General features: G+C 33.2%; 3 protein-coding genes and 1 pseudogene across 7 annotated transcripts; all 4 read right to left on the reverse strand.

Moving 5' to 3' along the window:
* Positions 1 to 453: 453 nt before the first annotated feature.
* LOC142538515 (uncharacterized) lies at positions 454 to 1,829 on the reverse strand. Its single transcript, XM_075643828.1, has 3 exons — positions 1,691 to 1,829; positions 903 to 1,549; positions 454 to 831 (listed from the first exon to the last, which is right to left on the reverse strand). Exons 1-3 carry the CDS (start codon positions 1,827 to 1,829, stop codon positions 454 to 456), a joined length of 1,164 nt encoding a protein of 387 aa, XP_075499943.1.
* On the reverse strand, positions 528 to 3,579 carry LOC142540832 (uncharacterized). Its single transcript, XM_075647248.1, has 2 exons — positions 3,450 to 3,579; positions 528 to 2,997 (listed from the first exon to the last, which is right to left on the reverse strand). Exon 2 carries the CDS (start codon positions 2,683 to 2,685, stop codon positions 2,038 to 2,040), a length of 648 nt encoding a protein of 215 aa, XP_075503363.1. The 5' UTR covers positions 2,686 to 2,997; positions 3,450 to 3,579; the 3' UTR covers positions 528 to 2,037.
* Positions 3,150 to 7,527, reverse strand: LOC142540834 (M phase phosphoprotein 10-like; annotated as a pseudogene).
* Positions 7,528 to 9,025: 1,498 nt separating this feature from the next.
* LOC142539038 (uncharacterized) lies at positions 9,026 to 14,063 on the reverse strand. Of its 5 annotated transcripts, XM_075644330.1 has the most exons (10): positions 13,924 to 14,052; positions 12,818 to 12,949; positions 10,894 to 11,248; positions 10,600 to 10,633; positions 10,304 to 10,519; positions 10,117 to 10,206; positions 9,945 to 10,010; positions 9,764 to 9,855; positions 9,579 to 9,626; positions 9,026 to 9,438 (listed from the first exon to the last, which is right to left on the reverse strand). In XM_075644330.1, exons 2-10 carry the CDS (start codon positions 12,903 to 12,905, stop codon positions 9,321 to 9,323), a joined length of 1,107 nt encoding a protein of 368 aa, XP_075500445.1. In that variant the 5' UTR covers positions 12,906 to 12,949; positions 13,924 to 14,052; the 3' UTR covers positions 9,026 to 9,320. The 5 variants fall into 5 exon arrangements, with proteins under 5 accessions (XP_075500445.1, XP_075500448.1, XP_075500447.1 ...); XM_075644333.1 differs by lacking the exon at positions 12,818 to 12,949 and having other exon boundaries at positions 13,924 to 14,063; XM_075644334.1 differs by lacking the exons at positions 12,818 to 12,949; positions 13,924 to 14,052 and adding an exon at positions 11,807 to 12,029 and having other exon boundaries at positions 9,027 to 9,438.
* Positions 14,064 to 17,945: the final 3,882 nt, after the last annotated feature.

The following is a 17,945-nucleotide window of genomic DNA, read 5'->3' on the forward strand; positions in this document are numbered from 1 at the left end:
ACATCAAATTTTCACTTAGACATGCCGCGGGCGGTGGTCTTTTTCAGTTTGATTTTTTTAACATAAATGTTAAAATTAACCAATTTTTTCAGTTTGGATGATTTTAAAATCCATCTAAATTATGAGAGACTAAAAACTGATCTAATCCATGAGGTTTGTTTTTTCTTGTTTGATTCAATTTATGTTCACCTATTGGTGACAGAATTTAGAAGGCAATAACTTAAAATTGCAGGGAAGAAGACAGGAAGTTTGGTGCAAATATTCTTTATCATTCCATCCATCTACAATGCTATTTAGATGGTCACAGATACATACGTGCCACTACAGAATTGTTTTGCACATTGTGAGCTGATCTTCATGATTATGATGTGAATCGTTTACCGCGGTAAAGAAGTTGGTAGTGAATTAGCTGCGCAGCATGGACTCAAGACTCGAATATAAAACTAAAATTTCTTAGTTTGCCGCTGGAGTTGTCCCTGTTTCATTCCTTGAAGTTGAAACCGAGGGGGCTGAATGTTCACCATGTCGTGGAAATAATAGATTTCGCCACTCGTCAATATACACAGCTTTCTCAGGATCCAGAGAAGGCCGTTCAAATTGCTGGAGAAATTCAACAATATCTTCTGTTTGGCCAAGAAGGAGAAGTGATTTGTGCATGCTCTTCTCCCTTTTCTCAATGGCATTGCGGTGATACTTGGCTGTTATAGCACGTGGTAAATTGGTGAGGCATGCTGCCAGTACATCTGCGATCATGGAGGATAATTGCTCGAACAATTCCTCATCTGGTTGCTCATTTTCTCCTTCAAAGGAGAGCAAAATAGTATGCTGATTCTGTACATTGAATGAGCAGCTACGACCGCAACTGGCCAGTTAAGAGAATTTTCCAACTCGAATTCATTCACTTGTGCGTTGAACACACTCAAAATCCTTTCAGCTTTGTTGAAGAGCTCGTTTAGGATCTCCTTGTTGTTTTTGTATTCGCAGGATTTCCTCTGTAGATTCATGTCTTGCCACTTTCTGTATAGTATGACTCCTACCCAAGTAACATCTGCAGCATTTCTGATATTCACAAATTCATTTGTATTCAGGGTTTTCTCTACAAGTTTTGCGAGGGCCATACCTTCTCTCACACTTAGCTGCTCAGTTTTGTGGTTTTCAATGTTGGGAAGTCCAATGGCGATGCTTGTCAGAGTCACCACAGCTAGAGTCCAGCAACTGGGTGGTTCTTGAGAATGTAGATTTTGAAATCGGTCCAATGTTCCTACTCCCCTGAAGTTGACACTTTTTTTTAGGAGTTCTTTCAGGTTCTTAGGTTTCTTCCTTGTACCGGTTTGAATAATCTTATCTGCTTGGTCGCAGATGTGCTTCAGGGTTACTTCTGACAGCTTTTCCTCACGGTCAAGTAGAATAACAAAACGTTGGAGATCCTGCTCTGCGCCGTGACCTGATTCTGATTCCATGTGATCATTTGAAGCAGTAGCATGGGATGGATGCTGCGTCTTTGATTTTTTTATGTGTTTTAAGCCCCATAAAAGTATACTCAGAAGTTCTACAGAAATAAAAACAATTATTTTTCTGGATAGAACGATAAAAAACTAAACACCAATACAGAAATCCAGAATCCCAACTTTTGCAGCATGTAGACATTTTCCACACCAATAGTGTCGGATATGTAAAGATGACAAGCTACCTCTCCAGTCCACTAGCCTCTGGATCCAAAAGGCTTCAATCTCCAATTTCTTAATGAAGCTTCTGTCTGTATTCTTTGAGCACTTCGTGTGGAGAAAAAAGAACCATTTCACCGCAGCAGACAATGTGCCAACACACATTCCAGACAACTGGAAAATATATATCAATCGTACGGAGCCTCCATATGAAATTGTAGAGTCCCGGTAGTTTCCTCTTATGGCTTTCAAGGAAAAATCCCAAAAAGTCATTTTCACCAATATTATGGCAGCCGGAAAACATATTGCAATTGAAGCAATGGACACTACAGAATGCGCCGCCACGAACTGGGGACTGCCAGTTTCTACCCCATCACCAGTATTTCTTCACCTGCCCTCTGTGTTCATCATGCGTCTCTCCAGCCCTCACTGATATCTCTTCCCTCAGAGCTACTTTATGCATTTCCTGGTACTTTGACTCGACAAACCGTTTTGTGGTCGGAACCTTTATAGCTGAAGAAACTAATGCAAGAAGCGAAACAAGCAAGAAAATCGTGGCAACTAGCAAAACAGTTCTTGATTGGCGATTCTCGTAATTCTCTAGCGCTATAAGTTGCATCCACACATTAGCATTGATGGTGATCACTAAAATCCCTAAAGCGATGACATTTGTTAGAATCTCTTTATCATTCATGGACCCCAAAGATGGCATAAAGTGCACTACAACGGTCGACATAAAGATTAAGCTACTGATCTTTCCTTGCCAATCCGTGTTGGTGAACATATCGGTGGTAAGATCCATAGGGAGCTTCATCGCCACGGCTAACAATGTCAATGAAGCAGCATTAAGAGAGAAATACCTACATGGGAACCAAAACTTTTTGCTTCGGAGGCCGTTGACCACATCTGCTGCCATTGCAAGTGCGCAGATTGCAGAAGCTCCACCGATATAAAGACCAATCACCAAGCTTGATTCATAGAGAACATTTTGTATGTCCTCGAACAGCTTGTCCCTATCCATGAACAGATATTCTTGATTTCTTTGATTTAAGATTTATTATACGACGTTTTGAAGACTTGGCTCATCATACAAATGCAGAGGATTAATCCAATTGTGACCCTTAATATTACAAGATTTTGGCATGAGAAGGATACCAAATGATCATGATTCTCTCTATTGATTTAAAGTAACAAACCCAAGTCTTAATGGCTTTTGCATTGAATGATCGATGAGCAAATGAGTAGTTTATATCAATCGAATTGAGATTGTTTGAGATTGTTCTGGATGTTATTTTATTTTAAATTGAAAAGATATATTAGAGCAGGAGGTTAGCTCCGGTTAGTACTCGCGTTCTCTTCTAGCTCAAAATGGGTTATTGTTTGAACTCAAGTTGAGTTCTTTGAAAGTTTGTCGACATTCAAAATAAAGAACCATAGATTTCAACGAATACAAACTAAAGTTACGAAAAATAGAATTAAAAAAAATAGCGAAAATATCATTTTATATTACTTGACGTCGTCATTAAGAATTTCCCTCAGCGTATTTTCATCCCAGAGTATTAACTTCTCAAACTAAATGTATCAATCGGTAAATTTCCAAGGGAATGTTAGTAAAAATAAAAAGAATTTACCCATCAAAATTCATAAATGGCAGCAAGAGTATAAACATGTAGAGCGGATGGTGGTCGAGTATAAGACAAATATCGCCATTGGTGAACACAGCATATACCGCCTGCATCCTTCGTCACACTCCCTGAGTCACCAAAATCTCAAGCTTTGTTCTACTTGCCCACGATTTTTCGTCGTTTATCTATGCTCTAGTGAATGATATTCAAGTCTAAGGCAACCATAGCATATGGAGGGTTTCGAACCACTCCATCAAGAAATACTACAGCTCATTTACTTATCTTCGTTGCCTGTCATCGAATGAAGCAGCAGTGACAACGAGTATTAATCACAGGCTCCACAAGAATCATACACACACATATGTAAAAATTAATCATGATAATTAGGAAAATACCATCATCTCGATTCACAGATGTGCTTTGCTGTGCCTTCGTGGTCATCTGTTTTGCTGATCTAGCTGTTATAGATTGAACACGGTCAACTTTTTTTTTCCGAAATAAAGAGATTAATTAGATTGGACTATGTGTACTGTATAGAGTCCACTATCAACTCAAGTGAGATAATCGAGTCACTGTTTAACCTTTAAATCTTTTTTTTATTGCTCTTCTCCTCTTCCTATCTGCCTTTGTTAGTTCTGTTTCGTCTTTAACGTCCCCTTTGGCCAGTAAACACTTCTTCTGGAGCAAGCATAGCTGCATCAGAGACTGCCAGTGGAGCAAGCTGCAACACAAAACATGTTACTAAGTGATTTGCTGGATATTTCTATTAATGCAAACACGGATAATCTGAATACAGAATATCCACCTCTTCCATTGCAAGGGCAGGCACATTTACTTGTATTGACATATCCTCAATAACCTGTTCATATTATTTAAATACAATCAATGTTCAAAAAGAGGCTTAAACATGGGAAAAATTTTGGTGTAGAATGCTGGAGGAGTACCGGTTTGGGAGTGAAATTGAAATGGGATAAAGCATCCAACTTCAAGCACAGTTTCTTGAATAGCGTAGTTGCCTGAGACCATGGAAAGGTACAAGTCTTTGATGAAAGAAGGGGAAATACTTATCCATATACTGCAGCAAAAAGGAAAATGACAAAATGACAAAGTTTGAAGCCACTACATCAAGTCAAAGGTGCAGCAAGTTGTAATACTGTGTTATACAATGAATGTGAAAAAAATTATTGAGCAACAAATGGTAACAAGATAGGAGAAACTAAAGACACACTTCTTTCTTTCGTTCATCCAAAAATGACAGTGCCGCTGACACTAGACCCGTCTTCTGAGCATATTATTCATCCTACATAAAAGTAAGAGCAAGATTGTTTAGAAACTCTGGTAAAATATGGATTAAAAAAGGAATCATGCAGTGAACAGATCAGAATACATCTCTCTAACATTGAAAAATAAATTAATCATGCAAAAAAAAAATGATAAGTTGCCAAGTTTGCAAATGAAAACACTCGCCTCATAAACTTCAGCAAGTCCCTTTGTGCTCTTATTCTCATCCTGCAAGTGTAAAATTGATTTTTTTTTAAAATGTAAATTTCGTATAGTTCGGATAAAATTAACTTTAATGATAACAATAATAACAAAAAGGTCGGCAATTACCAGTACCCTTTTTTCCCTGGGTGCATTGTGGAGTAATCAGGAGGCTTCTGCACATCGTCAAATCGGGCCTATATATTGTACCAGAAATAATGTCCATTCAGTATGAAAAGACAAAACAACAGAAATAGAGAGCATGATCAAAATTAACTCTTATTATTCAGAAATCACAGCAAATATAAGTGTGACATATAAAGTGTGATTTATAACATTTTATCAAAATTGAATGGGTAAAACATTTCGCCGAAAGACATGAAAATGAAGAACAAGTAAATACATGAGAGCATGTTGCAGACAACACCATCCCAGCCCAGCTCGAAAAAGGATATTAATGAGGTGGTGTTGAGGACACAAAAATGTAACCACTCATTTCATCCTGTAAGTAGACAAGTAAAAGAAAACCCATGTGCCTCTCCTCGACTGAAAATACATTTGATTCCAGACTAAATGTTATTGGGAGGTTGGATATGTGAATGTTAGAAGCCTTTTAGGTTTCTGAAGGTATGATCCCCTTACCACGACGACTTCTCAACAACAGAGATCTTACTGACCAGGACTAATACAAGGAGAGATTTAAAAAAACAAGGAAAAACCTGCCGCTCTCAGCACCCCCAAATTCGTATTAGAACATGAAATTTCGGACACTAAATAAAACTGAATTTACCTAAAGGACACGCTTCTGAATCATTTCTTCAAGAGACGCAGTGAACTCTTCTGTGATTACAGGTAGAGGTCTCACATTGTGCTCAAAATCTAGATCAACTTCCAACGCACTATTTTTTGGTCTTTTAGATGCAGTGATCTGGCCCCACAGAACTCATAAACCAAACCGAAACAATAAGCTAAAGTTATTTAGAAATAGATTTTGTTACCTCTCCCTGCATTGTCCAGGTTTTGGGTTCTAAGTTCGCTTTCTCCATGTTTTCAATCTTCGCACGGAGATTATCTTGCTCTTTTTCATGGGTAGAATTGTAGAAAGATTTTGTTTCTTCTGCAGCACATCAGAACAGGGAAAAAAAAGAATGAGAACATGAATTGATAGAAATTGATGTTTGCAGAACATCAATAATTTCTTTTTCTATCTTAAACATGCACATACACAAAGAGAAAAACTTAGAGAACGCAGATTACTCGATTTTCATCACCCATTTCCGAGCCCTGTAAAGCACCATGGCGTGTAGAACTTTTCTTCTGACCAGCTCCTTTACCACCAAAAAAGTTCTCATATCTAAGTCAACAAACAGAGAGATATGTCACCTTCAAGTTCTCTCGTATACACAAGAATAAGTTAAACAAGCCTCCAGGCCAATTATTCACCAACTGTAATTCAACAGTTGAGCAGCTCATAAATTCAAAATTTTTAAGGAAAAACTGTGAAAATAATCTTTGTCTACATGCTGCGTAGTATGACTACACATTGCGCACAAATACATGCCGTCAAACAACTAGAAGTTCTTACATAAAAGTTTTGAATCACAATCAATTAGTAGCCATCTAATTCCTTTATAATGCTTTCTTTTTTCAAGTTATTGATTTGTATCATTATTCATCCTTGATGTCCACACATAAATTCCAGGAGAAAAGAGGGCGTGCGGGTACGAGAATATGGAGAAAAAGATAGTCACACCTTGCATTTTCCATCTTGTTCTCGTAATCGACGTCATCATCATCGGCAAGCTCCAAAAGTTCAAGCTGAGATAAAACACATACACAAAGAAAAACATCAGCTCAAAGACCCTTTCTGTATAATCGTGTCACATACTCACATAACAATATAAGTAGGCAACAAAAGTTCGTTTAGCAATCGGTAATATCCTCATAAATTTCCCAGATACATCCTACTACAACGCCTACCTCTTCATCATCTCCTCCATCCGCATCCTCCCCACCGTCAACCTCTTCATCTACTTCATCCTCATTTGCATCCATCAATTCAACTCGGTTCCTCTTGTTACCCTTTTTCTCCTTCTTTAAGCCGTACTCTCTAGCCTCATCTTCCTCCAAGTACTCCTCCAATTCGTTAATCTTCAAAAACATATCTCCACCCCATTCACATTGTTTATCTCTTCATTCTCCATATTTCCATCCCCGTCGTCGTCGTCATTGTCATTCTCATTCTCATAACCATCTTCCTCCTCCTCTTGATCATCGTCAGCATCAAAATCCTGTATTTCACTTTCTACATCTTCACTTGCCTTATTTCTCGTACCCTTTCTCACATTATCCTGTTGCTTTTCACTACGTTTATCCAAATTGAATTGTTTTTCAATTTCTAGTGGATTCTTCTCTAAGTTTCTAAGTTTCTGACTTGGCGGCGGAGGGAGGAAATCAGGGGCTGAGATTGAAGATCAATTTGCTGCCAAATCTGCTCCGCGTCGAATCCTTGGGTCAATAGATGAGTAAATGGAGATTTAGGAGCAAAGGGATTGAGAGGCGTAATGAGATACTGCGAGGCTAATCGAACAGTCTTGGAAAGCTCCGGAGATGCTGTAAGATAGAGAGGCGGATCAATTGACTTCAACCGGTGAAGCGCCTCCAGACCGCTTCCCTTCTCGGCTGGCATGGTGGTGGTTGATATTGGAAAGACGGAGGCCACAAAGTTTTAATTTTAACCCTAAATTAAACCTAGGAAGTTTTTAATTTTATTTTATGAATTTATATTTTGTTATGCTAAATTTGTAAAGTTATTATCATCTATTATTGTGAAAATAGTTTAATACATGTTTACTAGTTTAGAAATTTTAAAATATTTTTAAAAATAATTAAAATTTTGATTTTAAAAATTATAGTTAAAAACATCCGAATCGAAATTTGAATTTAATTTTTAATAGTTTAATTTGAGTTGTATTTTTACAAAACCAATAAAATTAGTTTGATTCGAGTTATTTTTATAAAAACCAAACCGATATATAATCAATTATCAACCATTACTAACTGATCAATGGATGACAATAAAGGAGCATTAAGAAGACAAGGTAATTTATATTTGGAACAAGAGTGTTTTGAGCATTTAGGGAAATTTTAAAATTAAAAATATAGACATAACCTTAATTTGTTACTAGTGCACCGATGCACGTGTTGCGTGTTTTTATAATATTTTTTTATAATTCATTTTGTTTATATTTAAATGAAGATCAAAATGTCATTATAAGAAATAGCGAGGGACTACACTGCAATTTTGACATGTGAATTAAAAAATTAAAAAAAAATAGAAGAAAAATCAAAATAAGAATTGAACTTATAACTTTATGTTTAGGAAACAAAGATTATATCAACTAAGCTACATGTGACTTACATTAAAGTTTTAACATTTTATTAATATATATAATTATTAAAACAGACCATGACACTAAAAGTAGGAGTTAGCAAAATTTCGGTTAAACCGAATTAACCGACCAAACCGAGCCAATTCAGAAATTCGGTTCGATTATTTCGGAAATTCGGTTTTCAAATTAAAAAAATACGATTATATCGGTTAATTCGGTTCGGTTACGGTTTTCAAAATTTTGAAATCGGTTAACCGAATTAACCGATATAATAAATATTATTATTTAATAAATTTTTATTATTTATCAAATTTTATATATTTTTAAATTTTATATTTTAAAATCGATATAATATGTATTAATTGTGTTCGAACAAAACTTATACATTTGTGATGTGTGTGATTTTATATTTTTATGCACTTGTATATATTGACCGAATTAACCGATTTTAATTCGGTTCGATTTTCATCGGTTACGAAAATTAATTCGGTCAGTTCGGTTATGGATAAATATTTCGGTTCGATTCGGTTATGGTTAATTCGGTTCGGTCGGTAACCGAACCTACCGAATGCTCACTCCTAACTAAAAGTTAGTTATTTTAAATATCTCAAACTTAATAATACAGTAAAAATTGTAAATATTGAAATGTTTTGTTTGTACATCTTCTAACTATTTATAATTGACACAAAAATTTCAATAAGATATAACACAATCAATTTTATGAAACAAATCTTCGATTCGATCAAATTAATGAAAAATATTATTTTTTATGTTAAAAATATTATGTAAATAGATCTGTAACACCATTGCACGAGATTCAACCAACATTGGCGATGGAACAGATATATTTTTTAATTAAACTTATATTTTGCCATCCAAATATTTAATATTTTAGTTTGGAGAAAGTAAACAGAGGCATTCAAGCTAGAGAAAACTCTATCTTGGCACCAAGTACAGTTACAAATTTCACACAGCAGTAATTCTTTTATATGCTACACATCCCAGCTGCCCTCCAAATGTACATATATCTTTGATTTGCACTCATTTCTTTAGCTCAATGTCGAAAAATTTTGTACACTTCGAGTGCAAAACTTGTACCTATATATATATCTGATAAATCTTGCCTATGTACTTGAGTTTGAATTTATCAGCATGGATCACTTCATGCACCTATAAGAATGGGGAAACCATTTTGACAGCAAAAAGTGTTTTCCTTTCATTATCAACACGAAAATGCCGTAGCACGGTATGTGCATCAGCGCCACAGTTGAATACCTGCAAATCAATATATGAGAGGCCGGTTTTCGGTTGGTCATTCGCATGTTTATTTTGAAAATTTTGTCTATAAAATTACATTTTCTGCTCATTTACTTAAGTTTACTGGATTTGATAAGAGTGAGGCAAGTGCCACATACCATAATGGTGAGTATGGAGATGACAGATCAAGAAAAGGATAAGGCCACCTGTTTCAGGAGAAAAAACTTTCCTGTTATAAATTCATGCATGATGTATATATAAAACCTTTTTTCATTCAAATAAATGGATGGTATATATTTACTCGAAAATAAAAATGGATGGTATATAAGTATATAAAGTTTACCAAATTGAGATGCAAGCATGGACAATCCATTGGAAGACAACGAAGACTGATGTCCAGAGAAAAAAGTACCCGATTCGGAACCAGGGAAATCGCTGAAAATATACAGACAACAATGAAATTATCGATTAGATTTTTGGGTTTGTCTTTGTTATCATATAAATAAAACATATTTCTCACTTACCAAACAATTCAAAGCAGTGTCACCAATCAGAAAAACAGCATTGATAGAGTGCATGTTTATAATCAACTGAAAAAAATGTGAATGTTGTTCAGATAAGAGGAAGAAAAAGACCATTTACTTCCAGCAGAAGATAGATTTAGATATGGAATAGTTGTATCGAATAAATTCTTACAAAGTTCAAATTGTAATCTTTAATTGTAAGAAACGGAACGATTATGAACCAAAACACAACATCTGTTAGAATCACAGCTCCTGCATTCATCTTCAAACACAGAAGTGGGAGAAATATTATAAACATTTCATTCATACAAAGAATGTTCAAGTATATATACATAGCAGCAGTGTCTTTCAAGATTTACCTGAAAAATTATTTGAAATAGGTAACCCCAAAAACCTGCGATTTTACGGTGACGATGCTCTTCGTTGAGTTCCATGCCTTTTGTAGCATTCAAGACATTGGAATTATGTTCATTTGTGGAGGTTCTGTACGATCCATGCTCAGTATCAAAGCGATCACCACTGTTGATTTCATATTTGTATCGATAACATCCGTGAATCGAAAGTAATGATCCGAGCTACAACACCATGTCATTATGATTAGGAAGTGGAGAAACACAAGCATTGGTTCTTGATTTGTTTGTAGGAGAACACTTACCCCAAAGTAAATGGTAATAAGAGTAAACGTCCACCTGTTAAGGAAACATTTTGTGAAACGTTAATATGATAGAAAAGGTAAATCCATTAATGAAGGAACATGCGGTAGCTGCTTCCCCGTTCCCTCGATTTTGTCGAAAAATTCAAGTTTTTCCCCCCGAAGATTTTATATATACTACACCTATTGTCACTCCCTTATTCGAATTTTCTGGTTCCATCCCCGAATAATATCAAGACGACTTCCATAAGCTACTATATTAGTCAAGAATCAAACCAAGAAATAGAACAAACTTACTGAGTATAGAAGTAAAAAATGTCCCCTCCATCGACAGCAACATTCAGTATCAGCATTAACAGAAGCACTAAGAAGGCCAAAATTCTGACTCCAAGTAGCCAGCCTGGATGAATACTTGTCAGACAAGGCTTCCACACTTCATCTTCATACAACACCCCAGGTGAATCTTTTTGTTGGTTATGTGCATTTGTTTCTTCTGTTTTGCGACGACCTTCGGATTTCGAGATAAGAATTGATGCAAAAACAATAGACATTAAAAGCCATATTGAACAGAGTGTGACCCTCCAATTTAGCCAGTATGCTGCTGTGGTTGTATCGGTAGTCATGGCTGGTTGCCATGTACTTTTTGTGGATCCTGTTATAAATGTTAAGAAACTCATTTACCTTTCGTGTTTCTAATTTCTCTATAAAGAATTCCCTCAAATAGGAAAATTATCACTTGGGTTGTTGAGTATAATGGAGCAGATGTTCAAAATGGTGTGAAAGAATTGAAGACCACCTAAAGATTAACCTTTTTTCCTATCCCTCGATTAATCTGAATGGAATGGAATTCCACAATTAGTGAAAATTTTCAAACAGAAGAACGAAAAAATGAGAATAATGCTCAAAGTCGAAGAGCAAGAATCAAATCCTAAACCACGGCAATGTTTCAAGAAGATTAAAAGAAACCACACCAAGTCTAGTATGGGAATCAAGAAATGTAGTTTTATGACAGATTCAAGAAAAATCAATTCCAGAAAATTGGCCTACGTTAACTTCTTAAGTAAGAAGAGATTCCAAACTTTCATGGCAATTTCTGTACAGAAAATTACAAAATATCCAATATATGTGTGTGCGTGTGTAAGTGTGAACGAGAGATTGGAAAAGAACGCAAGGTTCTTAATTGTAAGCTAAGAAAAGATGGAATACTTACAGAAGGAACCAACATTACGTGGGGATGTTTAAGAAGATGTGCTTTGCTTCAATGTTTTGCAGTGAAAAACTAAGGGAAAAAAAAAATAAAGAGAAGAGAGAGGATCATAAAGGGATGTGTGCTTTGATCACAAGCTTCCACATTTTTTATTTTTATTCTTGCCCAACGACAAACATGTACATATACTAAATGTCACTTCCATCTTTTATCAAACAAAAAAAAAAAAAAATCAAATCGATTAAAAACTTTTAAAATATCCGATTTCTTCGGGGGTTCGATACCTAATTATAACAATCATCTATCTCAATCAGAAAAGAATTTAACGGATATTAAAGAAACATAAGTAGCCTCAGTCGACTTTGTGTTATTTGATTCTGTTTTAAATTAAAGCAAATTAATTTATGCTTCTTGGGAGGGAACAAAGCATTTGTGAAAGGGAATTAGCATAGATTTTAAAACTGAAGCACCCTGCCTTTGGTTCTCAAGCAGAGACACATCCAGCCAATTTTGAATTTGGTCATATTCGAAATAAAAATTGAATACAAGTACACAAAATTATTTATCGGAGTAGCAAAATAAAATGAAAAGAGACGCCAACAAGCCAGAGAAATAAAATAAGAAAGGACTAAAAAGTGAGAAAACATTTGCTTTTGGACCAGTCTTTGGTCAAATATATAGCCAAGCACCTTTTGTAAAATGGGATAGCAAAGCTCACTGAGAGATAGAAATGAAACATTTCCGCGAACCAACAAACAGAAGGACAAAACGACGAGCAAATGTATCTTAAGCTAAATAAATTCAAAACTTACAAGTCCAATTAATAGCCAAATTTTCACTTTTTTTTTTTGTTTAGTAAAATCTGTTTTTTTTTTTTCTAAATTGAAGCTTAATTGTTTAGCCAACCTAACTTCTTATTTTTTATATAAGTCAATCATATCTATATTTACGATTTTATGTTAATAACTCAATTAAAAGATCAGTCCAGCAAGAGTTTTTGGAGCTTCCTTTTACCAACATCCATATCTTCTTGGCATGGAATGAATGGGCCCGTTTTCCCACGAAGAATTTCCCGTAATCTTAGGTTTGGTTCTGATTGCATGGCAGAGGGCAACGCGCAGTGTGCATTTTGTCAAGACGTGACCCCTAAGCAAAGCATTATGATATATGTATTATGTATATATGTATATGCGTTTTGGCCTATCTAACAAGCTGGACAAATTTGTGCATATAGTAGACTCCCGATATTCCTTCGCACCCACTTCTCGCAAGGTCAAAACACAAAAATTCTAGTAGATCGTATTTTGTGAGATAGATTTCCTATCTAACTTGATCCATGAAATAATCTTATTTTTTAATTTCAAATGTATTACTTTTCATTCTAAATATAGAACGAATCGACTCATCCGTGAAAGTGTCCAATGAGATATCTACTAAAGCCAAAATACATTAATGGAGTGGATAACCTGAGCAAACTTACAAGCATGGTCTATCTCATGTTTCTTATTTTAAAATATTTTTTAAATTTTTCTCTTAAAATCTAATTTTATACCCACGTAGAATTAATTATCTTGAAAATAATTAAATAATTTCATTTGGTCTCTTTTAATAAATTTTCAATGTATAAATAAAAGAAGTGAAAAAGTATATTAATCTGCATAATTGTGGCACAAGAGCAAAGAACCATTGAATTTTGATGGTTTAATAGTTATCTAATTGCTCCATACTTAAGTTTGTCAAAAAAAATTAATTACTTGTATTTATTTTTATTTTGCAATTTTAATCTATTATTAAATTTATTCATAATAAGCACTAATTGATTTTCCAATATTAATTGTAAAATATTTGTAAATTGTTATAGATTTTGGTAGTTGAATAAATATATGCACATAAGCATATATCCATTTTCCAATATTACTGTAAATTGTTGAGTTCCAAATTATTATTCATGTTCTAAAACAAATGAGATTCCCAACAAAGGCCCAGCAATGTAAACAGATTTCGAATATTGAAAATGTAAGCCATAAAAAGCAAAAGGAGTTACATAGGGAAAAAAAACACGTATGGATGTAAAGATTCAACATCACAAATGTACAAACAAGAAAGATGAGAGGACACACCTTCGATTCGAAGCATCTTAGAAGCTCACGACGATTGCGATTTTTTCGCTATAAAATTTGGAGAAGATGAGATGAAGAAATTAAATATCTCTAGAATGGTGGAAAAAAAATCGTGCTACGAAAACACATTAGATGGCATTTTGCAAGCAAAAATAATGTGAACAAAGCTATTTAACAACTCTCATGTAATTCGTTCCCATGAGAAAGGTAAAATCTTGGTGGCACAGCTCTTGTTCCCTCCATCAACACTTACCCATAAGTACCTGGGGTTGGCTTCATCCTGTGTTAGACAGTAATAAATACAGTTAAAATCGAAACGAATTTTTTAAAATCGAATTAACCGAACTTTTTTTTCGACAAATCGAACCGACCGAACTTTACTACGAAAACCTAACAAACTAAATCGAAAAAATCGATTACTTTCGATCAATAACATAATTAACCGAAATTTCATAAAAAAATTTAAAAATAATCAAGTTTTAAGTACAAAAAAGTGCAATATAAAAATTGGATTAAATAAATTTAAATTTTATTTATTAAAAAAATATTTTTAAGTATAGTATTATTGTGTAATAAGTTTTATTAGAAATTGTAATATTAATATTCTTATAAACTTTATTAGAAAATTTAATAATATTAATTTATTTATAAAATTTTAACTTGTTAGGTTAACCGAAGTTTTATATTAAAAACTGAAATCGAACCGAACTAACATATTTTTTAAAAAATTTAAACCGAACTTCCCAATAAACCGAATGTAGGACCAAACGTTTGACGCTTTACCAAAAGCTATAGCTGGTGATAATTGTGCAACTCAAATATTTTAAATCGCACGGCAGTATAAGTGTCATGACTCGATCGCTTTACCTAGAAGGGACAATTATTGCACCTTAGCATCGAACCGGATTTTCAAACTAATTCATTTTGGTTTGTTATTTTGGTTGAAACCGATATTTTGTTCACTCATAAATTGTAATTGATGTTTGTCCATTCTTTGTTGATATATGTTCTTTTCATGTAAAAATAACTTGACATTTTTTTATTTTCTTCATTCCTTGAGTTACTTAATTAGAAAAATTCAATATTCCCAAAATTTTACAACAAAGAATTATTTTTCAAATTTATTACTTATTTACTTTTCGATTATTATAAATAAAAAAATCAAAAAACAAATCCAATAATAATTACACATCAGTAATCATCAAACATTTCAACCAATTGATTGTATTCCAAAACTTTGCAACAATAAAATTTTAGAGTAAAAAATCGAACTCCAAAATTCATATATATAAGACAATATTATTGCAACTCGAATAATCACAACTAAATATTCATATAATTTTAGAGTTGTTGAATTTTTATCCCAAAAGTTGCATAATTTCAGAACATACGACAATAAACCAATCAATACTCAATAATGAATTATGATTTGTGGGAGTTGTTTTATTTTTAGTTTTTAAACATTTGACTAAAAATTTTTAAAAAAAAAAACTGATAAAAAATTTGTTCTATTTTTAATATGAGCCGAAAAAAATTTAAAATTTAAAAGTATTAACTTTTTTTAAAAAAAAAAAAGTGGGACCGGAGCCAATCCTAGCCCAGGGGTAGCTCCACCCCTATATATATATGTAAGGCTAGGGTGGACTCCAACCCTTATATATATGTATATATGTGTGTGCACGTGTCTATGAACTGTTACGAAAGTGTTTATAGTGAAGTCGGTAATGTTTGAAAAAAGAAATGAAAACTTGTAAATCATAAGTAGACGTTGTTTGATAAATAAATGATTATAAAACTAACATTTTATTATAATAATTTTTTAGAACCATCTTTGGATTCCAATTAATTAAATAAAAACCGACATAATATGGATTTAAAAAACACATAAAATTGATGTTTTAAAAGTAAAAAAGGCAAGAATAAATTTTTTTTAGTGATTGAAAATACTCTCTAAATAGATAATAGAATATTATTTTAATTTGGTTTAAAATGCTTTTTTTTTTTAAAAAAATATGAATTACATGGAATTGAGTGAAATATTTAAACATTTGGATTGATTTTCTTCTCTCTTAATTAGTTAAGAAATTAAGAGAAAAAAATAATACGTATCATGAAAACAAGCAACTTAGAACAAACATGGTAAAGCTGTTTGGCATGCGATAAGCAGCCTCTGCGGTTGTTTATTTTATTTTATTTTATATTTTTATTAATTTCTCTTCATGTTTTTTTATGGAACAGATTAATCATGCAGCTTTAACTATTCTACTTTGAAAAAATTATAATATTTTTTTTGAAACAATTTTATAGTTTCCATTGAAGTTATATAAAACATATATGGTTGACGCGCAATAAATGTTTATTTTGAGTAAAATATAATCGCAAATCTATTATTCTTTCACGAAAACTCATCTGATAGGAACTATACTTTGTTTGTAGGCACCTCGACCGTCGTTACATAGTAAGCTTCATGCTCTTCCTCCGAAAATACAGGGTTTGGATCTTTAATATTATGTAGCGAGTTATGTGACATATCTTAGGTCCATAAAATACCACAACATTTGGTGTTATATGTTTCACCTCATAATAATGAATAGGTAATTCGACTATTTATATTTTGGATAAATCATTTGCTATATTACTAAAAGCTATATATATAGCAGATGTAAGTAGTAATGATATAACTCAAATATTTTAAATCGTAGAACTACTTAAATCTCGTGTTTAATTTGATTGTTTTCCTAACTAAGAAATACTGTTTCTCAACAATCAATCTCTTAATAACTGCGTTATCTTGCTATAATGTAAATTGATCAAATATATTAATGTCCGATCCTACAAATAATACAAAAATAATTAGGAAAAAAGTGGAAAAACAATATTAGTTCAACTCTTGGTCCCTTACCCCAACCAAATAAATTACAATCACCTCGCTTAAAATTTATTAGCCATTTTCACTTGCTCGGGGTCCATATTTTACATAACAAGTGTTCTTTCATTAAAAATAGATGTAAATTCGTCGTCTACGTACATTCTTCAGAAATAGATGCAATTGGGGTGTCAAATCGACATTCAGAGTTCATTAATTATGTCAAAAATAATTAAATGATGGACATAGTCTATCGATCTCACTTAAATGAAATTATGTACAATCTCGAAACAATAATTTTGTTATAACAATTATTCCTCACAATAAACTTTAAATATTGAAAATAAAAATTGAAATTATTGAATGTTGAAAACAAGAGTTGTAAATATTGAAAATTAGTGTGCGATGATGTACGTAATGATGTATTAAATTTTGGATTATTTTCAAAGAAATTCTATAAATAGGTATCTCAAATTGTGAAGAAAAACACTATTGAGTAGAGAAAATATTATAAAGTGTGTAGTTTAATATATCTTAGAGTATGTCTCTTGTGAGACGATCTCACGAATTTTTATTTGTGAGATGGATCAACCCTACCGATTTTCACAATAAAAAGTAATACTCTTAGCATAAAAAGTAATACGTTTTCATGGATGACCCAAATAAGAGATCTGTCTCACAAATACGACACGTGAAATCGTCTCACACAAGGCTTTTTTCTATATTTTATGAGTTTGAATTTTTTACTTTTAACATAAAATAAATTATGTTAATTACTAAATAATTATATTACTATCAAAACCTTTTGCCCTCTAAATTATGTTATGATAGTTGGGAAAGATCCGGTTCATTCCAATATATTTGACACGTTTCTAAGTTCGGTTTCAAATGTTTTGGCATTCTCAGTTTAGTTCTAAACATTTCAAAAATTTGTCTGAGTTGATCCTTACGTCCATATAATGGTTAATTAACTCAAGAAAGACCCAATTTGTTGAATGCAATATTTGTCCTTGCAGGATAGAGCAATCGAAACATGGTGCTTGAGCTGATACACGGTTTAAAATATTTGAGTTACACATTTACCACCAACTATAGCTTTTAGTAAAGAGACATGTGTTCGGTTTTACAATTATATTATAGCCAATGTCATGAGTTA

This window comes from Primulina tabacum, chromosome 3, assembly GCF_025594145.1.
Source record: "Primulina tabacum isolate GXHZ01 chromosome 3, ASM2559414v2, whole genome shotgun sequence".
NCBI classification, from domain to species: Eukaryota; Viridiplantae; Streptophyta; class Magnoliopsida; order Lamiales; family Gesneriaceae; genus Primulina; species Primulina tabacum.